General features: G+C 35.0%; 1 protein-coding gene across 1 annotated transcript; it reads left to right on the plus strand.

Annotated features, from left to right (window-relative positions):
- The first annotated feature begins 6,758 nt into the window (after positions 1 to 6,758).
- FMRFa (FMRFamide) lies at positions 6,759 to 22,515 on the plus strand. The gene is made up of 2 exons (XM_067778337.1): positions 6,759 to 7,123; positions 20,701 to 22,515. Exon 2 carries the CDS (start codon positions 20,724 to 20,726, stop codon positions 21,864 to 21,866), a length of 1,143 nt encoding a protein of 380 aa, XP_067634438.1. The 5' UTR covers positions 6,759 to 7,123; positions 20,701 to 20,723; the 3' UTR covers positions 21,867 to 22,515.
- The last annotated feature ends 557 nt before the right edge of the window (positions 22,516 to 23,072 follow it).

A 23,072-nucleotide genomic window follows, 5' to 3' on the forward strand; every position in this document is an offset into this window, starting at 1 on the left:
CTAAATAAGTTGTTAAATTGTTGAAATTATAAGTTTTGTTTATAGATTTATTCAAAACTTCAGACTGTCCAAAGAAGCGTTCATGGACCTGTTGTCCAGGACAGATGAACTGCTGCAGCAATGCAGAACAGCCAAGTCTTTAGATTCTGAAATTAGCAATAGTCCTCCGATTTTGTGCTCAGGGATCCTACCATCTGAGCATTGGAAACGAAAATGCACTCGGACTTGCCCGGCCGACTGTGTCTGTGGTAGAGCTGCAAAGTATCGATATTCGGCATACTCGATATTTTCGATGGTAGCTTATACAGCGAAGCGAGGGTATAAACAAAGTTACGACACCCTTTGTCATCCACTATGGGAAAAGGTCGAACGTGCGTGATGATGGATCTTCATATAAAAATTAATCTTATTTGGCGAGCTATGTGAATCTAAATTTGCAGTTGTATGCGATCGTTCTAGATGGTGAAACAAATTGGACGTATTACCACTAGTTGTATAACATTTTCTGCAATAGTATTACTAATTTTGTCAAAATGGGTCCAAATACTTGACTTTGTACTTCGTAGCTTTTTGGCAACACAATATTCGTATTCAAACTCAATGATGTCTTCTGTTGCGTGTATATCTACATATACGAATACATGTATATATGTATGTGTATATAATATGAAAAAAACAACTAAGGACGGGACTGTCTTAGGCTGTGCCGAAGACTTCATACCTTTCATGAATGGGGCTGAACAATAATCTTATCCCGTTCGTAATCTCCAAATAATCGGATGTATAAGATAAGAAATATATAGTGAACAGATGTACATACCTAAACGATTTTTAAGATAAATATAAAATAAAAAATGGCAAAAACCCCCTTATCAGAACGAACGGTTTTATGGTATATATATTATATATAGCTCCGATAGAAATGAGTTTTACAGGAAATCTTGTATGATATATTAGAATATATATCACCAAGTTTAACGTTTTTATATTGGAAACTAAGGGAGAAATGGCCAACAATCTTTCTATCGGAACGATCGGTTGTATGGGATAGGTATATACTATATACATATAGCTCCGATCAAAGTGATTTTTTCAGGAAATCTTCTATGATATATTAGAATAAATATCACCAAATTTAACGTTTTTATATTGTAAATTAAGGGAGAAATTGCTAAAAATCATTCTATCTGAACGATCGGTTGTATGGGATATATACTATATATAGCTCCGATCAAAGTGATTTTTTCAGGACATCTTCTATGATATATTAGAATATATATCACCGAGTTTCACGTTTATACTTTCTAAATTGCGGCAGTAATGGCCAAAATCGTCTTATCTGAACGATCGGTTGTATGGGAGATATATGTTATAGTGGTCCGATCCTACCGGATCCGACAAATTTCTAATATAATACAAAAATACATCCTTGTGCCAAATTTCATTGAGATATCTCAAATTTGAGGGACTAGTTTGCGTTCAAACAGACAGACGGACGGACGGACAGACGGACATGGCTGTATCAACTCAGTTCGTCGCCCTGATCAATTCGGTATACTTAATGGTGAGTCTATCTTCTATATTTCTCAACGTTACAAACATCGGACCAAAGCTAATATACCATTTCATGTTCATGAAAGGTATAATAACGTAACTTTCATATTAAACTTTTGTAAGAATTTTTCAATATTCAGAGCCAACAACTTGTTAGGTATTCATCTAAAATAAACACAAATCTGACATAATGTATGTAATTTTATTTATACATGTTTTATTTGTCTTACCAAAGTTTTAGACGCTGGAAATTCCGCCGCTAGAAAAAGGAGTAAGAAATGGGAATAAAGTACTCGATATTTAGAAAAAAACATCGATAATCGCAACAACGAACCAGGTATCGATGTATCAATATTTATATCGATACTTTTGCAGGTCTAGTCTGTGGTACTATCAGAGGTGTTGAATGTCTTGGAAAATTTTATTTGTGAAATATTGATAAAGTTGAATTACGAGGAGGCTGAGCTGCATCAAGCAAAGCTGCATTTCTATAATGTGCAAGTTCCTTTTGCTATATGGGGATTTTGTTCCATAATTGAAACCACTCAAGCTGTTGTTTTGTACTCACGACCTTGGACCTATTAAAAATTAATTCAAATAGTTTAAAATTAGTACTAGGTAGTAAAAAAGAAGAATATAATTACAAAAAACCAACATTTTAAACAATTCTTTTTCTATTCGATACAGCATCGACAACAAATTTCTATTCGCTTGAAAATTAGATACACAACGAAAATTTCGACAGAGATGAGGTGTCATAATACCAATTTCAAATTCGATTTTCGATGTTCGATAGCCAGCGAAGATCGAATAATGCTCATAATAAGGGCCATAGTTAAACGGTGACTTGCGAACTTTTACTTGTTTCAAAACCATTTAACAATAGAACGTATTTAAAATAGTTTTCATTCTTTAGTATTAATGTTGAGTTGGCGATCACTATCAAGACGATAATGAAGTTCGCAAAATTTACGCTCAGCTAATCTACATAAATTAGTATATAATTCACTTAAAAGTGTGTGACTTGAGAAATACCAAAATGCTACATAAAACTTTATTATTATCAAAAATCACAAATCTCGGAACCAGGCTTGGAAAAAAACAAAATGCCTTGAAAGAGCTTTAAGGACTACAATTTAAGGATATCGCCCTCAAATGACGATTCCTTCAGCGTGCAAGTGATGTGATTATCAAGGCATAAGAATAAACCATTGAATCCTCGTGAAATTGGGGTTTGTTATTTTTGTTTTTTAAATTAGGAACGCTTTCTGATGTAATTTTCAATATAATAATTTTATTTGACTTTTTTAATAGCTAATAATTTTACATATCGTAAACTAATCGGAAAGTATTTCTTTCCCAATGGAACTTCTTCAAGAGCGTTGCTGTTTTTGAATGTATGAATTAATATATTGTACGTATTTAAATGTTGTAACGACAAAAAACAGCAAAGCATCAAATGTTGACGACATTATGTCGGCCGAAATAACAAATTACTTTTTTAAAACACCAAACGGTCAGACAAGGCAAAACAAAGGCGACACAAGGTATTCGGTTACATAGCAATAAAGCACGGACTTTTCTTATACTTGAAAGATGCAAATTGGAAAGTTTGTTGTTGTGTTTGAAAGTGACATTGGAGCGGCAAGCAAAAATTATTCTCAACATATACTTATGCATTTGTATGTATAAAAATGTGTGTATGAATATTAGATTAGGTGGGTCCGCATACGAAAAAAGAAAGTTGCAAGAGACAACCCCTAAATTTGAAGCTCATCGAGTCATAACAATCAACAAAAACAACATTTTACAGGAGAAGATTTTTAAGGTGCCACCCCATGTTTCCGAGGAGCAAAATTCTAAGAAAAAAAGTTGGGATTATCTCACCTCTTGTATAGTAACATAATCTTATTTTTTTGGAACTATGCCACAAGAACTACATATGTAGTTCTTGTTACTTTAAACGGAGGGGTGAAAAAAGGTTAACGCTCCAAACGTCAATTGACCTTATGACAACTTCAAATGTCCACAAAGTCAAATGAAGCTATGGCCGTATGAAATGGTTACAACTGCAAATTTCAAATGGTTACAAAGTCAACGATATCGCCCCAATGACCATCCTCTTTTGCCGATATGATCATAAAGTCAACCGTTATTTTTCAAGTGGCCATAAGGACACTTATTTTGTTTCACACCTCCATATACTAAAATGTTAACACCTGTTGAATTGCAGTTATGTCTTATCATGTAGGATTATGCATTATTTGTGTTCTTGTGCTACGCTCGCGAGGTCAAGGCTGCAATACTAGGGGCGGGAGAGTTGCCAGCTTTCGAAGCGACAAATGCTATTAAGATAGGTACCAGAAAACTTTAGTATAACATAAGTCCTGATACCGAATTGGGGTTTTTCCGTTTGGTCGTGAAACAAATCCTTCTAACACTAAGGACACATTCAGTCTATGTATTGTCTCCATAGACCTAACCGAACCTACTCTCAATATGATAATTATGCGTTAGTTTGGAACTAGTGTGATTCGTTGCAGGGTTATATTGAATAGCACAAGTTCAGTCTTTTCATTGAAATTCACAAGCAATTCCCTAAAAAGTGATTTTAAAATTATCCATATATGGATATATGTAAACTACATAGTTACACTACTGTTAATGTTTGTCATGCCTTTAAAATAGGGAAACTCGACTATCAAATAATAATCACTCTAATATCATATTTATACACCCTTTCAACACATCAGTCAATATTTCACTAAGTGGTAGCATCATCATACGTCATTAGTATCTTAATTTCTATGGGCGTTTTAATTGTTTATAAATTTAAATTGTCTCCCATTACGGCGTCAAATGCTATTATTTTTAAATACGTGGATATATATGTATATACGTACATGTATGGTGTATGTGTGCCGCTTTAGAATTACATAACTTCTTACTACGTGTGTCACCATGTAGATATTTACATGCTTAAATGGTAAGAAATACAATTTTTTGAAAACGTTTTTACCTGATTATAGAGCATTGTTCAATTTTACAATAGGGGTATTCGCTCTGTCTAGAATTTATAGAAAACGAAGAAAGTTTTTCTTTCTACTGTCAAAAGTTTTCTAAACAGCACAACAAAATACTTTGTGAAAACTTTTCTACGGTTTTTACATTTTCTATACTCAATGTCAAGGCGAATTCAGTACCAGGTGTTGTTATCCCAACAGCTGATTGCTTCTTCTTGATGATTTTCCATACAACGTCTTGTACTAAAACATGTCAGTTAATCGAAATCAACGAACATTTTCTTATGACTCGACATTTTTCAGCACGGCGAATTGGTTGAATTCACTTTGCCACCACCTGCCATGGATTCGCCTTGACTCAATGTACATGTACATTTGAGTAGTAAATCTATAATTTTGACAAATATGTTGAAAACTGATATTAAAAAAAATTAGGAATTGTTATACGCGGCAGCTTCTAAAAATGTTTCATTGCAGAAAACATGCATTTCATATTTCAACTTCGCCCGTAATTACATTTTTGAATCGAAAGGAGGGCGTTTGTGTACGGATACTAGACTGAGAGAATTGCCTTCATTTCCGTTGCACGATAAAAATTATAAAAAAAAACACCCGCTTAAATTGGTCGATTTTTTTAAATTATTTAATCATTCTATCATGCCACTAAAAAAATAATAATTTCAAGTAAAAAGGAAATTGGCATTTGGGATAATAACATCTGCTACTGAATTCGCGTTGAAAACAATTGTATTATTTCTGATTGACAGGCAATAAATTTATATTTTAAGTACACAAATTTAAATGATTTTGCTTATTCTTTTAGCCAATCGGAAAAGTCGACACCTTTCTTGGATAACTTGCTTTCTTAATAACTAATTTGAGAGCACTTTTAAAACATGTTCTACTTGAGTAATTTTATTTGAATTCATTGTTCTTTGTCGCTGTTTACATACAAATTTTTTGTTGCTAAAACTCGTTACTTGAAGAGGAGGAGCGGACGGGCACCGATTTTCTTGTGCTTAGCGACGTGCTTTGTGCTGTCTTTCTTATGTTGTCAAATTTTTGTTTTGTAAATATTCTTTTTTTCATCTTCTATTTAATGAAATTTTTAACACTTCACAATAATTTTTTAAATTTTCAATAAATAAAGCAAATTTTTGGAAAGAATTGGAATAAAATGTCAAATTGCTGCTTAGAAAGAGTCGCCGTGTTTATATATGATGCGCACTCCAAGAGAGAAGTTGCCGATAATCAGCAACAAAACTCTTTGTGTGTAAACGGCTTCTTATTCATTTTCTGAAAAAAACATGCAAGGTGAGTATTTAAGTTCATTATATGTATAACTTTTATTTTAGTGTATTGTTTTAATAATTCGGTGAAATCGGTTATGCAAATTCCGTTTCTATGTTGAACTGCTATTGAAAGCGCCTGCTTTTTTAAATAACTTTTGAACGGTTAGATAGAGTTACATTTCAGCGGCGGCAGCGTATATCTCCAATCCATGCTTATTTACTTACCATTCTACTCAATGCATGTCTTCTAGGTCATTATTTGTTAGCTTTCAACTATTTCCAGGACTTTACAATGTCGGTCTAAATGAAGCTGACCACATTCTTTTGCATGTGTTGGTAAGGCTAATAAGAGCCAAGCAACATTGCATGTTGCTGCAACATTTTCACATTTGGTTTCCGGTGCGCGCCTATTCAACAGGCACACCAATACAAATGTAAGTCATCGCAATTCATTTACGTTTGTCAAGCGATGCTGCGCATTTGCCGACACACACACACACACACATACACGAGCCCACGCACACATTCAGAGATATTTGAAGGAACTGAGTTATTGCATGCTAATACTATGTTACTTTCGTTGAGCGCGACTTTCATTGATAAATATTGTGATGCAGACGTACATATGTAAGTATGTGTGTAAGTATATGCGTGCGTGTGTATTTCCGTGTGTACTTCATTTGTCTTCTCAAATTGCTAGTTGTACCGTTACAATTCTTATATGACAGGCGTGTTGCATGGATAATGTATCCATGTGTGTGCGTGTGTATTTGTATGAAAGCTAAGCATAATATATTCGTGAGTGTGTTCTTAAGACACTTTGCGCTACTGCCACAGATATAAAACAGGATGCGAGGCTAAGACAAACCACATACGTCTCTAACACTTTTCACCGGCAACAAGTGCCAAGGAAAACGGATAAAAACGGCCAATCGCGGTAAACAACTGATAGATCTAAAAATATTTCAAAGCAAAAAGTTCAACATTTTTCTTTTTTTATTTGTATTTGTTTGTGGCATCAATTAACCAAACGGAACGCATCAATTTAATTCAAGTGAAAAGCGGAAACGTTGTTGCTGACAAGTTTAAACTTGATTTAAAGTGCAAAAACTTACTTTATTTTAAAATCAAAATGATTGAGTGATTTTTGGTGCCGCGTATTTTTACTTCAAACTTGGGTTGAAGACTTTTGACGCCCTGTTTTGCTCGGTTTGGCGCAAGTTTATTTGTTTATTTGTTACCAGCATTGTAGAGGTAAATTTTAATTAGTCTTAGTTAGGTTAGTTTGTTGTTGAGTTTTATTGTTTACAAATTATAAACCGTTATTTGTGTGAAGCTTTAAAACTTTACTTCAATTTATAATTCCGCAAGAGAAGAATGTTTTGATTTTCATGAAGGCCATTTGAACTTGCAGTCACATTGTAGAAACTAAACTAAAAGTATTATTGTCTCCATTATTAGGTAAAAGGTTTCGCGGGAGTTGCCTTGTTTATATTCGAACGGCTTGTGGGAGTCATTCCCATTTCTGACTGATCTGGTGATATTACTCAAGTAAATTTGCAAGGTGTTACATGTGTTTGCGGGAAAATCAAATTCAGACATAGCGTCATAGCGACGGGTAAGCTATAACAGGGCCTAGAGATTTGTACCGCAGTGACCATGCAGAGGGAAGCGGACATAGAAGCATGGTGTTGGTTTTGTTGTGTGAAAGAAACTTAACGATAAAGTACGCATAAAAGCGAAGTTTTTCAATATAATAGTTATTTGCGAGTACACACCAGATGCAGGAGATGCACAGCTGAACCGCTAAGAATCCTTTTATGACAAACCACAAAATATATACGATGACTGCCCCCCTCTTGATATCAAAATAGTGCTTGGCAACTTTAACGCCAATATGGGCAGGACTAGTGTTTTTGGTTTCACCCTTGGTGAATGGTTCCGCTGCACGTCGAAATATGGTCACCAGTAGTACTAGGCGCTAGCATAGAAAGAATCATCAGGCTTACACGGAACCAAATTGATCACGTCCTGTTCGGTGGAAAGTTACGCATCAGTATAAGACGGTCCGTGGCAGCCGACACACGCACACAACTCTTTGCGTTGAACAAAATTCATGCTGTGGTATAAAGAAATTTTTTCGTGGAGAAGCTGATCATGAAGTAGGCTGCTGATATTAATCCAGGCAACTCTCACACCTGCCCTTTGAGAGCAATCTTCGAATTGACGATTTAACGTAGCAGTGAGATTTCAGACTCACTACGTATAACTGTTGCGGGCGGCCATCATGCGTTTACATCGAGCTTAAGAAGGCTGATTTCGAATTGTTGGCGAAAGCTCTCTTCTTTCTTGCGAATTTGGAAAAGTACACCTAGAGTTTAGCCGCCAAGTACCATATTGCGACCTTGTTGTTGTTAAGCTGAAAATTTCTTTTCGTACCTCGTCATAGTCGGATGGGGGAACATTGATTCCATCGTCTGCATATCGGTATACTGGTCTGTGTTTTCGTTTTCCCTCCGTGGTGTTACCAAATTTTTAGGCGTCGGCTTGTAGCTCAAGTAATTCCACTGGAGCCCTTTTCTTCTACTTTTTTTGTGAAAAGACATCTCTTCAACTCACGATAGGGTACGTATACCCTTCTTTTTGTAGTTTGACTTTTATGTGGCACCGTCGACAGCGTTCTTTTTGTATTTAAATAAGTAAATAAAAATTCTTTGCGCGATTGACCTTCGAGGTGCTTTAGGCCGCGCTTCTCTTCCAATTTGCATCGGCTCCTTTTTTATTATTTCCCACAAATTGGAGTGATGGGATCTGCATATTTTAAGCCGACTCCAAGCGGCCGCGGCAGGGCCGATGACCTTTCACTAAGAAGCTTTTCTTAGCAGAAATACACTCGAAGTGTTTACCAAATCACGAGAATTTTTTCTGAATTTTGGATGTTGCTTTGACCGGGACTTGAACCAATTTTAATTGAAGTGCAGTGAAATCAGTGGACCAACGAAAATATCATAAAAATTGTTCCCAAAATTGACCTTATTCCAAACTAATTTTCCCCTCATTGAGAGACGGTATTAGCTCTATTCTCTCGCTGTACTTACAACTGATGCTTTAAACATTGTGATGCTCCACGAAGTGGTAATTGCCCCCCTTTACCGACCCTTTAAATCCGTTAGTTCACTTGTAGGTTGTTATGATATAGTAGATATTTTATATATGTCAGGCGCTGATGGTACAAGTTTAGCTACTAATTGTCTCGCTCTGCATCCGATTGGCACCAGTAAACTGTAATGCGAAATTGTCGCTTAGTGTGACTGTTCTCATATTCGCTGCAGAGATTGTTATCGGGTTCTGTATTAGTTCCAAAATTCCAATTCTAGCAGAGAATTGCCTTAAGACAGGTTGCATGATCTCCCGCGTTTTTACTGAGTACGCAAATAAGAAGGTAATATATACATATATACATATATATGATAAAGCTGATTGTGTTTAGTTACAAAGCAGGGCTTTCTCAAAAGGTTAATATCACGTCAAAAATTTACATACAAAGTAAGTTCATTAAACGTTGAAACGTGTCAAAACTTTTTGAAGACATTTACCGCAGTTTTGAATGAATGTAATTGGTTTTGAATGAATGTAATTGCATAAGTTTGAATATTTAAAGTAGGCCATGTTTTTAATAAATATTTATGTATGTATATATTAATGTATATATGTATGTTTGCGGTTTAGTTGACTTTCATTCAACCATTGGCCCTAACAAAATGCAGGCAGGTGTAAATTGTGAAAATTATTAAAGCTGAGAGAAATGTAAAAAAGAAACTGGTATTCAGACTTAGAAAATGATAAAAAAAATACAAAAACAAAAACAAACAAAAAATACGTTTCTACAAATTTATTTTAATGTCACGCTAATAAAATAGCCTCATCCATTGGCAATCATAAAACGCTATGAATATTTGTGTTTGGGAGGTGTCGAATTTGTTGCAAAGCTTAGTTATTTCAACTTAAAAACAAAACAAACAAAAAAAAAAGAAAACTTAAAAAAATGCCTGTTATTAACTGTACTATTTTGACAAATTCATGCCGTACTAATCGCTAAGACAATTGTGATAAAACATATCCGTAGTAAATTCCTTAATACTTGTGCCACGGTCGAAATTTGTTGGTATTATGTTCATAATTAATGGGGACTAGTAGAAGTTCAAGTACTTAAATGGAGAAAGCCATTCACCTGGGCAAGGGTAGGGCATCTGTTTGGTAAAGAGCAAACTGAAGATGCCCGTAGACATAACAAGATCAGTCTGACATAAGCGAATAAATGTGTTCCAATGGGAGCCCTTATTTTTTTATTAAGCACATGTTGTGCTTGGGATCCGCCACGCAAATTCAAACTACAATAAAAATTAACAACCCAGTCAGCATTTTGTGAAAATTTTTATCAACAATTATTCAAATATAATACCCCCAGATGATTGAAAACGTTCAAATTTAAAAGTATTTTTTATTCGAAAATCAATGTTTCGTCGGGAGAAAAGTGTACCTTAAATGTGATTATTCTTGAATAATAATTTATCATTCATATTTCGAAACACTTTTTATTCATCTTTTTATCATACTTGATATTACTGGAAGATTGTACTTTACTTCATTTGGAATAATATTTGATTACTTTTCACAGTTATTTTTTGATCACATTTAAGAACATTTTTCAATCATATTAAATGATGGTTTGGAATCATTTGTGAATACGATTGTGATTCATTTTTCCATCATATTTAATACATAACTAAAGACTATTAAAAATCATATTTCATCAGGGGTGAAAGCATCCGGAAGCTCGGAAGTAAGCTTTTTGAACCGCAGGTAGTAATTAACTTGACCGTTGTACACACACACGACTACAACATCCAACATCATCTTAGATCATGGTAACGACGTCACTTTAAAAATCACGATTTTACTATGTCTCACATCATTCTTTAAATATAACTTGATGTTTTTGACAATCATAGCTCATGGAGGATGTTGAAGCTGGGTCCAGGCGTGTCAATCAAGCTTAACTTACCAGCGGTTCAAACAGCTTACAACTTCCGTACATCGGTTCCATCCAGTATGTCTTTTCTGGAAAGCCGCATCTAGAGAAATGCTAGAAGACATCTTAAGTAAGGAGCAGCATTTATATTACTTTTAGTCTTGAATATGTTTTGTATATTTGTAATTTTTTTGGATTTTATGATTGAAAAAATTTGAGCTAATGACAAAACATCAGATTTTCAATGAGAAGTATAGTTTTAACAAGTAAAAAATTCATCATTTATTCAAGAAAGGTAGTCTGCAAAGATTAAGAAAGATGATTGAAAAATGATTTTAAATTTTTGATCACCGAAGGTAAAGAAAGTAAATTCAAAAATGATTCCAAATTGTGATTGAAAAATTGTTCTCAGTTATTGATTTTTGATGACAAGTTTTATTATTCTCTATGTTCATTTTTATAAAATCTTAAAATTTATTCATCAAAGTTATTCGAAAATGATTTCAAAAAGTGATCGAAAAATGATTTTCAGTTTTTGATCATTAAAAGTAATCTTATTTTATTATTTATTTTGTTCAACTGTATGAAAACTCAGTATTTATTCGCAAGGAGAAATAAAATTGTATTGATATGAAGGAAAGTTCAAAAATTTATCATCTAAATGCTGTGTGGGAAAGAGCCCCAGATAATGAGGTACTCCTTTCTTAATGAGGACTACTGTGTAAAATATAAAGACGAACGCGTCGTCAGTATCCGCATAAAAGCAAGGTTCTTCAACATGTCATTCCTCATGCCCGACGGCAGCTGAGGACAATAGAGACGTTTTCTATGAAAGCCTAGGAAGCATATTCGAGCGCAATCTTCGCTATAAAAGTCGAGAAGAACGCGTCCTTGGTCCCATTGGCGGGCAGTTCAGTGTCCACGACTTTATTTAATAGAAAAGGCAGAATCAGGAAGGCTAAATTGCGAAGACCTAGAGCTATTACCTTGCGGGAAGTTCAGTGACAGGCGGTCGGGCTTAAGTCCGTAGTGAGTTCTTGTTAGAACGAAAATATGACGGCCAGAACGTCAATTGCGTTTATAACCACTTCAAATTACTACAAGGTCAATTAAATTTTATCCATATGTAATGAAAGACGCCAAAAGGTCCATTATTTTGTTTCGTTCTTGCACTACTATATTTTTGTTCAGTCAAATTAAGTAGCGATTAGTGGAGACCGGTAAAATTGGTGCGAAATATTTAAGTGTAAAAGTTGCCAGATCTAAGAAAAAGGAATTACTGACACCACATGGTTATGGTTTTTGTTCAAAGTGGTCGTCAGGTTGAGTTGAAGTTTCTTAAATGGCCATTATATCAAATTGGAAAAGGGCACTAAGTCAATTGACCGTATGACCATTTAATGCTGTCATCAGGTCAATTGACCATATAACTGCGAAACAGGATTAACACAAACAACCTTGTTTGCTGAGAAAGCCCATTGTAAACAAATACTACTTTCACTTAGTAGGGAATTGAAAAAGAAAGTTTTCTTTCGCCAAACGCAAATCAAGCTTTACAAGTCACTCATCGCACCAGTCCACCAGCATCAGATGAAACGGTTTTGAGAGCATTCAAAAAGTTCTTTCAAAGATTTAAGAATATCCTCGTGCTGGCGACGGCGAGTACCGAGGAAAGTTTAATGAGAGCTGTGTGAACTAAGCGAAATGAAAAGCAGCGGCCACGCGTTGTGCGAATGAAAGATGATGCTCCGGACAAGAAGGTATTCTTCTGCCTACAAAAGTAGAGAAAGAAGGAGATCCTTCTCCTTTGGAAGGACGAGATGGCAAAGAAATAGAAGTGACTGGCGCGATTTTGGGCTAAAAAGACAATTTTTAAAGTAGCTTTAACCGTTTTTCACAAAAACCCTTACACTCAAAGACTTACTTAAAATGAGAAAAACATTTCCTAAAAAATTTTTGTTGTTATATCGGCCTACTGATTTGTAAGATCGCGAGTTTGAATCGAGCTCGAGGCCTGACGGAAATTATTTCCATTCTAATGTAATGATTTTTTCAATTAAGAAAACATTTATCATAACAATAATAATGATAAAATAATTATTGTTAGGCCTTGAGCTCGATTCAAACCCACGATCTTACAAATCAGTAGGCCGATATAACAACAAAAATTGTTAATACATCCCCGAGCACGGGAAAAAGTGTCAATAAAATATGACACTATGGCATCATTGACATCAAACAGGTCCAATTTTCACATCCATTCTGCAACAGATGTCGCAGTGCTGTGAATATCAATTGGCCAGAACCAGAATCGAAATAGTAACAATGACGACATACACAAAACCGCTGTGATGGCTGAATGGTTATAGCAGCGGCGCCTAAACGTTGCCGATGAAGGAATTTAGCAATTCCCGAAATGGATCTATACTACGAGCTTTGGCAGTTGTCTAAATTTTTTCTTTCTTCTATTCTAATTTAATAATTTTTTCAATTAAGAAAAAATTTATCATAACAATAATAATGATAAAATAATTATTGTTAGGCCTTGAGCTCTATTCAAACCCGCGATTTCCTAAAAAATATTTCTTTAAATTGAGGAAAATGTCAAGGTAATGAGTAAGAATTTCTAATAAATTTGATGGAAAATTGTTCGGAAATGTTTTCAATCAAGAAGATGGAATATTTCTCACAATATTTACATGTGCGAGATAGCTCAGTGGTTAGAGCAATCGACGTGAAATTGAGGACCCCGACTTGAAATCAACTGCCATGACAGTTGCATATTTAATTTTATTTTTAAGCGGTTTTATTTAGCTTGTCTCTGTGTAGCCGGCCGGCCGTTGTTTACGAATTTTGTAATTAAAATTTAATTAACTTCCCGATAAGCTACAAAATTAAAACTTTGAATATAGTTCAGAACCCGATGACAATACAATATTAAAAAAAAAAAAAACTCCGATAGGTGGCGCATAGATCGAAATATTAAAAAAAATTGTATTTGTGGTCCGATTTGGCTCATATTTGGAACAACTATTACATACAGTACGGTAGAAGTGACATCAAAATACTTTGGTGTTCGAGGAGGGACAAGCATACGTGACGCCCGAGTCGAGTAAAATCTTTGGAAAGATTATGTATTGAGAACTAAAAACTTGAAAATAAAATTATTAAAAAAAAATGTTTAAGTTAAACGGTTTTATTGAAAACAATACTTACATTAAATAATAATGATACTAAAAGATAGAAAATAATTAGGTAGGTCCTAGGTACTAGTCACCGCACTCCTCATCAATCTATGGCGTTGATCAGACAATTAAATAAAAGCGTTGGACGCGTCAAATTTCTATTGATAGTCATAAGTAGGACCAACTGAACCTTAATAAGGTTATGCTACGCCTCACATTTTTAGAAATTTCACGGGCCCAACGCTTTTATTTAACTGTCTGATCAACGCCCTAAATTAATGAGGAGTGCGATGACTAGTACCTAGGACCTACCTAATTATTTTCTAGCTTTTAGTATCATTATTATTTAATGTAAGTATTGTTTTCAATAAAACCGTTTAACTTAAACATTTTTTTTTTATTATTTTATTTAAATGCAAATGTATCTATTCTTAAGACATTTTTCCAATAACCAAAGAAAAAAATGTAAATTTTTGAGAAAATTGTTGTACGATTGATGGAAGGATTTCTATGGCGAAAAATCAATCCCATTTTTTTTAAATTTTAAAAGCTGTTTTCCTGATTTTTTTTAATGTTTTTTGAGTGTGTAAATGACATATGATATAATAAAAAAAACTCGAAAAACGTACCAACAACAGCTCAAAACAAAGTACAGGCTTCCATAAAAGCAGCAGTTCTAGCCTTTCATGAGACAGAGGCTTAAATAAACTTTTGCGATAACCAAAGAGCCTAACATTCAAAATGGTCTTTAAAAAACGAGCCTCGATTTGAAATATTTGCTTTAAAGTGTCTTATTTATGCTGCTCGTCACCTATCCATCATTTATGCTAAGTACTCACGGTAACGGTAACTTTTAATGCGCCTTTATTTTGGCGCTATAAAAATCACTGCTCATAGCACTTGCCTAGAGCTAACTGCAGCCCCTCATAAGCAAATTGTATTAAAGTCAGACATTGTTGATGCATTTTCGATTATAATGATACCAATTAGGTTTATGTTTACTTATTAATCTCTGTGACAAGAAGCGGTAACCATCTAAGTTGAATTAGGAAAGATGTGACTTGCATACACTTTCACGGAATTTTGATGACCAAATTATATATTTCTGTGAAAAGCTTCGATCTCACTTCGTTTTTATGAGCTCATAAAAGAATCATGTCAACCAAGTTGTTATGCAGATGCAAGCCATACATTTTTAAGTCTACTTAGGTGGTTATTGTTTATGACCACAAATAGGTGAAAATATTACGAGTGTTTATATACGTAAATATTTGCATACATCAGCTCCATGACGCATTTATTAAATAATTCAGAGTTGGGGGTAGGGCATTAATGCAGCAGCTTGCACTAACAAGTTGAGTGGTGAGCCGCAAAATAGCAGCCTCACCCAATAATAGTGGCGGCTAAACTGAAAATTCTTTCAATAAATTATCTTTGATTGAATAAAGGTTGCACGTAATGACACAAAAGAATCGAGATAGATACAAATTTCCGTATATCAAAGTTATCAGCATCAAAACATATTTTGATTAAGCCAAGTCCGCCCGTTTCTTCGTCCGTTTCTTCGTCCGTCTATCCGTTAACACGATAACTTGAGCAAAATTTTAGAGAACTTTACGTAATTTGGTGTACTGGTTTATCTGGACCAAGAAAAAGAGAACATGCTCACTTTTTCGATTTCGAAAATTTTTTAAAAATTTTAAATTTGCGATTATTCAGTACCAAAGACCAGTAAAGCTATGAAACTTGATATATTGCTTGTAATTAAAAAAACAAGAAGAAAAATGTAGTAAAATTTTAGGAAATGGACGTGGCACAGTCACCATTTAGACGGAGAAGACAATTTAAAAGTTTTGAAAGCCGTAAATCAAAAATCCATTGAAGTTTCGCATGGATGTTTAGATATCTTCAGCAAATTTTGCACACGGGCTTATCTGAACTCAGAATAAAATGGTTTTGAATATGGGTGAAATTAGATAATAAGCGCATTTATTTTTTCGATATCGAAAAAAGTGCCTTAACATATGTTGCTAATGTGATAAAACTTGGCGAGTGGATAAACATTATAACGCAAAATAGAAACTCAGTAAGTGCACTACCCCCAGCTATGAAGTTATCAGATAAATTGTATCACATTGTTAATTAGCATTTCACGGTGTTTGCAACGTTGCCATGACTAAAAAGTGAATGGTGCGAAGTTTTTGTGTTTTTCATTTAGCAATGGTTATTCTGTAAATTAGTACATTGTTCATACAAAAAATATTGAAAGTGCACATGTAAACATTTTCTAACGATGGACTTACTTGAAATGATCACATATTGTTAATTTCAAAAATTTGCATCTCTTAATTTCATTTATTAGTATTAAACTATGGACGGAGTACGCGTGGGTTTGATGACCAGTCCGAGCTAGGCTTCGAAACGTGTAGGGAATGATCGTTCATATCTACACAACTATGATAGCGCGTTACTAACAGAATAACTTGATGAAATGTCGCTATGTCTCCAGATTCTAAATGAACAGACCCATCACTCTGCTTTATGTGCGTAGTATAAATATTGTCTTACCGGAATTGTAATACAAAAGGGGACGAAACATTTCCAAACATTTTCGCTATTACTTTTCTTAATACGGGCCTTCACTTCTCTAAGTTCCGATTATAAACTCAAATCATCCACTCCTTCTTGTATTCAAGGTAAATTTTTGTTATTTTCTCATATTTTTTTATGTTTAATGTAAAATTTTATATTTTCTTTTAGTTTTTTCCGAGTGTATATTACTCTGAATTGCTAGTGGCACGGCGTGAATAGGCCTTGACTCCAATACGTACCTCTGCAATCACTATATGTGACCCGGTCTATGAAAAGGTGGCTTATGACTCAAAAAAAACAAAAAAAAAAAAAAACAACGGCACAAACTTCCTGAAAAAGTACATTGTTTATCTTTAACAGCTGTTTCTCGCAATTTCTATTTTGAGTCATAAGCCACCTTTTCATTGACCGGGTCACATATATTGAGTTACCGCGTCTTCACTCCGCAGTCAATCTTTCGACAACTGGAGGAACCTTATCCCCTAAATGTTTTGTTTCCAATACACTTTTTGGTTCCCTTTTAGTTTCCTGGTCGGCGGTACTGCGGAAGAGACTTTGTCGCGCTCTTAACCATTTAATTGTTCCTGCTCTATGATTATGCTGGAGGTGTAATCGTCCCATCTACATTAATAGGTATACATCCTCTACTGCTTCCCCTTCATCATAGTCGCATATGTTAGTATTAGTATTCTTAGCGTTTAAACCCGTTAAGATATTTCTTAAAATATCCGAGTTCATTTTAAACATGGATAAGGTAGAAATCCCCTTCTAGGTGCGGTCGTTGCAGACAGCGTTTCAGGGCAGGGATGTACCGATATATATAACATTGTTCTCGATGGGAGCTTTCAGCAAACACTGCTGCTGACCACTTTTTGAGTGGTCACTTTCTGAACAAACCGCTGAGGTATTTTAATCCACTGAACTTGGAGCATGGATATGCTGTGTTTGGCAGTAATCGCCAACGATATAATCCGTAAAGCCCACAATTTTGACTCTATTGGCCACTTCGCGACTCAGCTTGTTCGTGCAGCTGATGTTGCGCATTCTAGTAGCCGACCTTGAAAGTAACTTTGTAGGAAACAGGATACACATCCAGCGTGTCCAACATTTTTACCCAATTAGCGGTGTTGAAGGCATTCTGTACGTCGAAAGTCATGATGACCCCTTTAGCAATCGAGGCCCCTTATGCCGTGCTGAGCTACCATTTTAGTTGTCTTCACCGCGTAAATGGTGGCTTTCAGAGGACTTTACCAGCAGAGTCAAGCAAGTATAGGAACTTTAACTGTATGTCTTCGCTGAGGTTTTACCACACTTTGGCAATGGCACTAATAACTGGTACTTCGAAGGAGTTGCCATTGTTTCCTAAGTCGTTGTTTGCACAATAATGGCAATAGGTCATGGTCCTTCCAACAATGAGCTATGCGCCAAATTAAAAACAATCTATCCACGACGTGGGTGACATAAGTGTCGGAAATATTGAACATTCACGTTGATGACATTACGGCATTACACTACCGACTGTCAAGAAGTTAAGAAGATTGGGCAATTTTCTGTCATTCTTTGTCAATTTTTTTTCGAGATTTGTGAGCTGATTGGTTACAAGGGCTTCAAATAATTTTGGAAAAGCGAAGGGCATTGCTATGTCACGATGCCTTTCTACAGGAAACTCTTATAAAGTGGTATACATTTATATTTTTGAATATAGTGTAATCCTTTTCAGACTCTAAGGTAAAATAAAACATATATTTGGAGGATTAAATAAATTGTTTCTTTTTCATAGATGGGCGTCAACGAATATGCGAATATTTTTTTGTGGAATAGAAAGTAGCATTTAGTTGGTATACAAAGTTTTAACCCAGTGAATTTTAAATTTTTCTCACCTTACTTATATTGTGTCACATCTTTAAAAAAGTGCGCAGATGAATCTGTATGAGGTCCAATGTATGCATGTATGTGTTAGCACCTTGCAGTCGTCATCAAATGGTAACAGAAATGTGATGTGATTATGACAAGAATGATCAACTGCTTTTGTCAAGACCACAGAATGTCAGTCTAACACAACGAATTGTTATCACACATATACATCAATGTATGTATGTGTATATTAAGTAAAATACAAGCCATATAAAATAATAATTCTTCATTTCAAATATGCCACCAAACTGCCACAGTAAATAAGCAACATTAATATATACAAATTGTTGAACAAAATGTGGAACGCTAGAGTGATGATATGAAAACTATGCGAAGCGGAACTATACACAAACCCACACACAAACACACACAGGCAACCCTACCTGTGTAGAAGCACGCGCTGCATGTGCATAGGATAAGTGACGACAATGCGATAAGCGTTTGTGACAACGGAAAAGCCAGCTTGACAAAGTCTCAAAATGCCTGAGAAGATTCACTTGTCGCTTTTACAAATGTATCTATGGCATTGTTTGCCTAGCGCCCACATCAGATCTTACACCATTGCCACGAGCTCATAAATCATAACCTATGAATGTTATAAATGCAAAGATAACATCTTAAAGTTACATACATACAGGAGTCTGATACAGGTCTACATACAAATACAAATGTGATACATGTTATAAATGTAGATCGCACTTTCATACAAGTATTGAATGTAAATATGGAATTATTTTCATATCTACATAAAAATGTTTCTTCGCATCATTGTCATAGTGTGCACAACAATAATGACATATGCAACAAGTATGCCTCGGGAACGACTACATTTTTTGGCAACTTTTTGAAGAAATGGCAAGAATACATACATACAAGTTAACATATGTATGTTGGCATGTTTGTGTGTACATCTAGTGACTTTCCTAATATATCCTATTTAATTATAACATTCTTTTATTAATTTCACTTGTATGTAGATATGTAAACAACCGACTTTTTTTGGACTCAATAGTTGCGTTCCAATGAAACCGATCGACATACCAATAAAAATTTAACACGCAAGTGCAACAACAACGCTCTGATCATGATATATATCTGGATCAATTTCGGATCAAGAGGGGAATCAGTTGATTTGGGTTTTTGTTGAAAATTTTTGACAGCATAGCGTCTGTACTTGGTAGCCCTTACATACATATGCACTAGAGCAGGGCTACACAACCCCTATACACTTATAGCACTTTTGTTTTTGTTTTGCGCTGAATCATAATAAAAAAAGTTTTCAAAGCACTCCCTCATGCCCTCACATATAAATAAAATTCACATGGAAGTTTTTGATTTTCATATGTAAGTGCAAAGCAAAGGCACTTTCATATGATGAATGACCACTTCGGCATAAAAAACAAATTGACAACTATAAGTTATTCAAAAATATTATGGCACTGAAAAAAAGTGTATTCAAAATTTATTAATTACGAAAATTAAAACTACTTCAGCCATTTAAGGGTTTGACAAAAATAATCGTTTCTAATTGGACGTTATGTTAATGGTATTAAAAGTATGATAAATCGCATGCACGATGCATGTCTTGAGATGTTCGAGACCCTGGTCGCAAAATGCCTATGTCTTTCTCGAGTTTCGCGCTCAGTTCAGTTGAACATCATTAAATTCTACACAGGTCCAGCCCGAAGTATTTTTTCGTGGTCTCAACCATTTCTGAGTTATGGCTTGAGCAGTTGCTGAAACCTTGCATGTATCTAGATTATATATTAATGAAGTGAATTCGTTCAAATAATGTATTTGGACTAAACTCTGGGTCGGCAGCAATATCAATTCAAAATTTTAAGAAATGGGCGTGGCTCCTCTCTTTAAGTAGTAATTCAGATATTGTAAAAAAATTGGTGGAGATGATCTGAATGCCATATTAATGACAATAACAATTGAAATATGTAAAATCAGCCGGTGCCGAGTGAAGTTGTTGTGCTGGATGTTGAGAACTATTTTGATTGCTCTTGATTATTGTGATAATATCTAAATTATAAGATACCTAATCCTAATTTTTTCAACAAACATAATCGTTTCTAATTCATTAAAATTGTGTGTCATTCCAGTACGCCATATAAACTCCACCAACATGGGACCTCTACTCGTCTTCCTTCTTTACATTTTGCAGATGCAAGCATCAATACGAAGTGAAATTATCGAAAATGCGAATGATAATCTAAATGCGATATCCGAATCAGAGGACGATGATTTCAATGGAAACGAGTCTAATGAGCATCACGCCTCCGCCACCACTACCACACATCCACTAGATCTGCCTTTCGTTAAAACCGGACGCGATCAAACGGAAGTAGAATTTCGTTATCCAATTGTTTCATTAAATGTTGATTATTCAAAGAATCTGATAGTTCTTAAATTTCGCAAACCAAAGTTTGATGAAGAGGAAGCGCGTCGTCGTAAAGCGCTCGACGAGAATTTCATGCGTTTCGGGCGTGATGCTTCCGATTTCATGCGCTTCGGACGCAGCTCTGGGGACTTTATGCGTTTTGGTAAGCGAGCATTTGAGCAAGTTCCCAAAGTGAATAGCTTAGATTATAAATACATGTACGATAAAGACAGCGATACGGGGCGCCGCTTTGAACGTAGTCAAGAGTCAATACGTGATTCACGTGGTGATAATTTCATGAGGTTTGGTCGACCTTCAGAGGATTTTATGCGCTTTGGACGTGGTGCCAACGATTTCTTACGTTTCGGCCGTAATACCGGAAGCTCATCAGATTTTATGCGTTTCGGTCGTGGAGGTACGGAGGATTTTATACGTTTCGGACGTAACCCCAAAATAGATTTTATGCGATTCGGGCGAATGTCAAAAGATATAAGCGAACCCAGTAGAGATTTTATGCGTTTTGGTCGACCTGATAACTTTATGCGTTTTGGTCGATCTTCTACACGGCCTACTGTTGCACCGAGTTCTATACGTTTTGGGAAATTAGATAAGAATTTTATGCGATTTGGTAAGAGTATGGAGCATCAGTTGAATGAGAACAGCACAAAGCCGCCATTACCTAAAGAAGTTATTAAGGAGGCGGCGAAAATTTTGCATCATGCCGAACAATTTGGTGGAGAGGGCGAGAGTAATCCTATGGATAGGGCATTTAAAGTTTTATTTGGAAAACAGAACCAACAAGAAATAACGGCTCAAGATGACAAGATCGCACAGAATATGGATGAGACTTCCAATAGCGAAACTGAACGTGATTATGAACTCAATTAGGCGCAATGAACTGAACACTTTTTAAAGCGCAATTATTATGACCACCTGTAAATATCTTATCTATTATTATTGATGATATGGCAACGACAAAAATGAACACACATGTAACTTACACACACACACAGCCACTGATATTCAAGGGGGTAAACATAGTATTAACCCAGCTAAAATCGGTAATAGCCCCTAATAGAAATATTAATTGGAAGATATTTCTTGGAGGGCATTCCAGAACTTCCCCTTACATTCCACGATCAAGTCGTCCGAATAATTTACTCTTAGAAGTCATTGCCGATTTTGGCTTAGAATTAATTATTATAATTATCTGTATATATGTATGTAGTATACTGCATACAAATTTTTAAAACATACTCAAATATTATCTATATTTAAATTAGTAAACTCGTTTGAAGTGAATTTTTAGTAGGGCTGGATTAGAAGTTCACTTTATGCCAAATATTTCCCAACACCTTTATATACTTACATACATATACTAATATGGTGATTATGTATTTGTCTGTTAAGTTGTTAGATATAATAAGAAATATATATATATCCGTAATAGGATCATTGCTAAATCTAGATAATAAACAAATATACATAAATATTTAAAAAAGTTGTAACATCACATGAAATGTACTTATGAAGATATTAGAAGACACATTTAAACTGAATTAAAAACTAATCAAAGGCAAAATAAAATGACAAAGACATTTTAAATATACGAGTATACTTTCATTGTTATACTATGTTGAGGATATTATGAATATGATCAATGGAAATCTTTGGAGAATTTCAGTTGAGGTAGATGGGTTCCCCTTGGGCCGAGCCGCGCAACAACACAACAATTACCATTAAGAGATGGACTTTAGAGAATCCTAGTACTTCCGCTACAACCGATCAGTCCACAAGTCAGATCAGTCTGAACTTATTTTACTCCCCCTGGTCTTGTTAGAGAGCCGTCACGTGGAAGTCTTGAGGTCATCTATTACCTCAATCTACCATGTTTTCGCCTACAGCTGTAAGATTTTAGCAGGTAAGAAAGTAGATAGGACGAGTGCTGAAGTAATAGCATATCTCCACCTAGAGATTTAACTGTTAAGAAATTTCATCTTAAAAATTAGCATATCTATTATCATATTATATATCATCTTATAGCATAAAATACATTTTGACAATCTGAACAAAGGTATGTTGTTGCTGTAGAGA

This window comes from Eurosta solidaginis, chromosome 3 (assembly GCF_040869045.1).
Source record: "Eurosta solidaginis isolate ZX-2024a chromosome 3, ASM4086904v1, whole genome shotgun sequence".
Classification (NCBI taxonomy): Eukaryota; Metazoa; Arthropoda; class Insecta; order Diptera; family Tephritidae; genus Eurosta; species Eurosta solidaginis.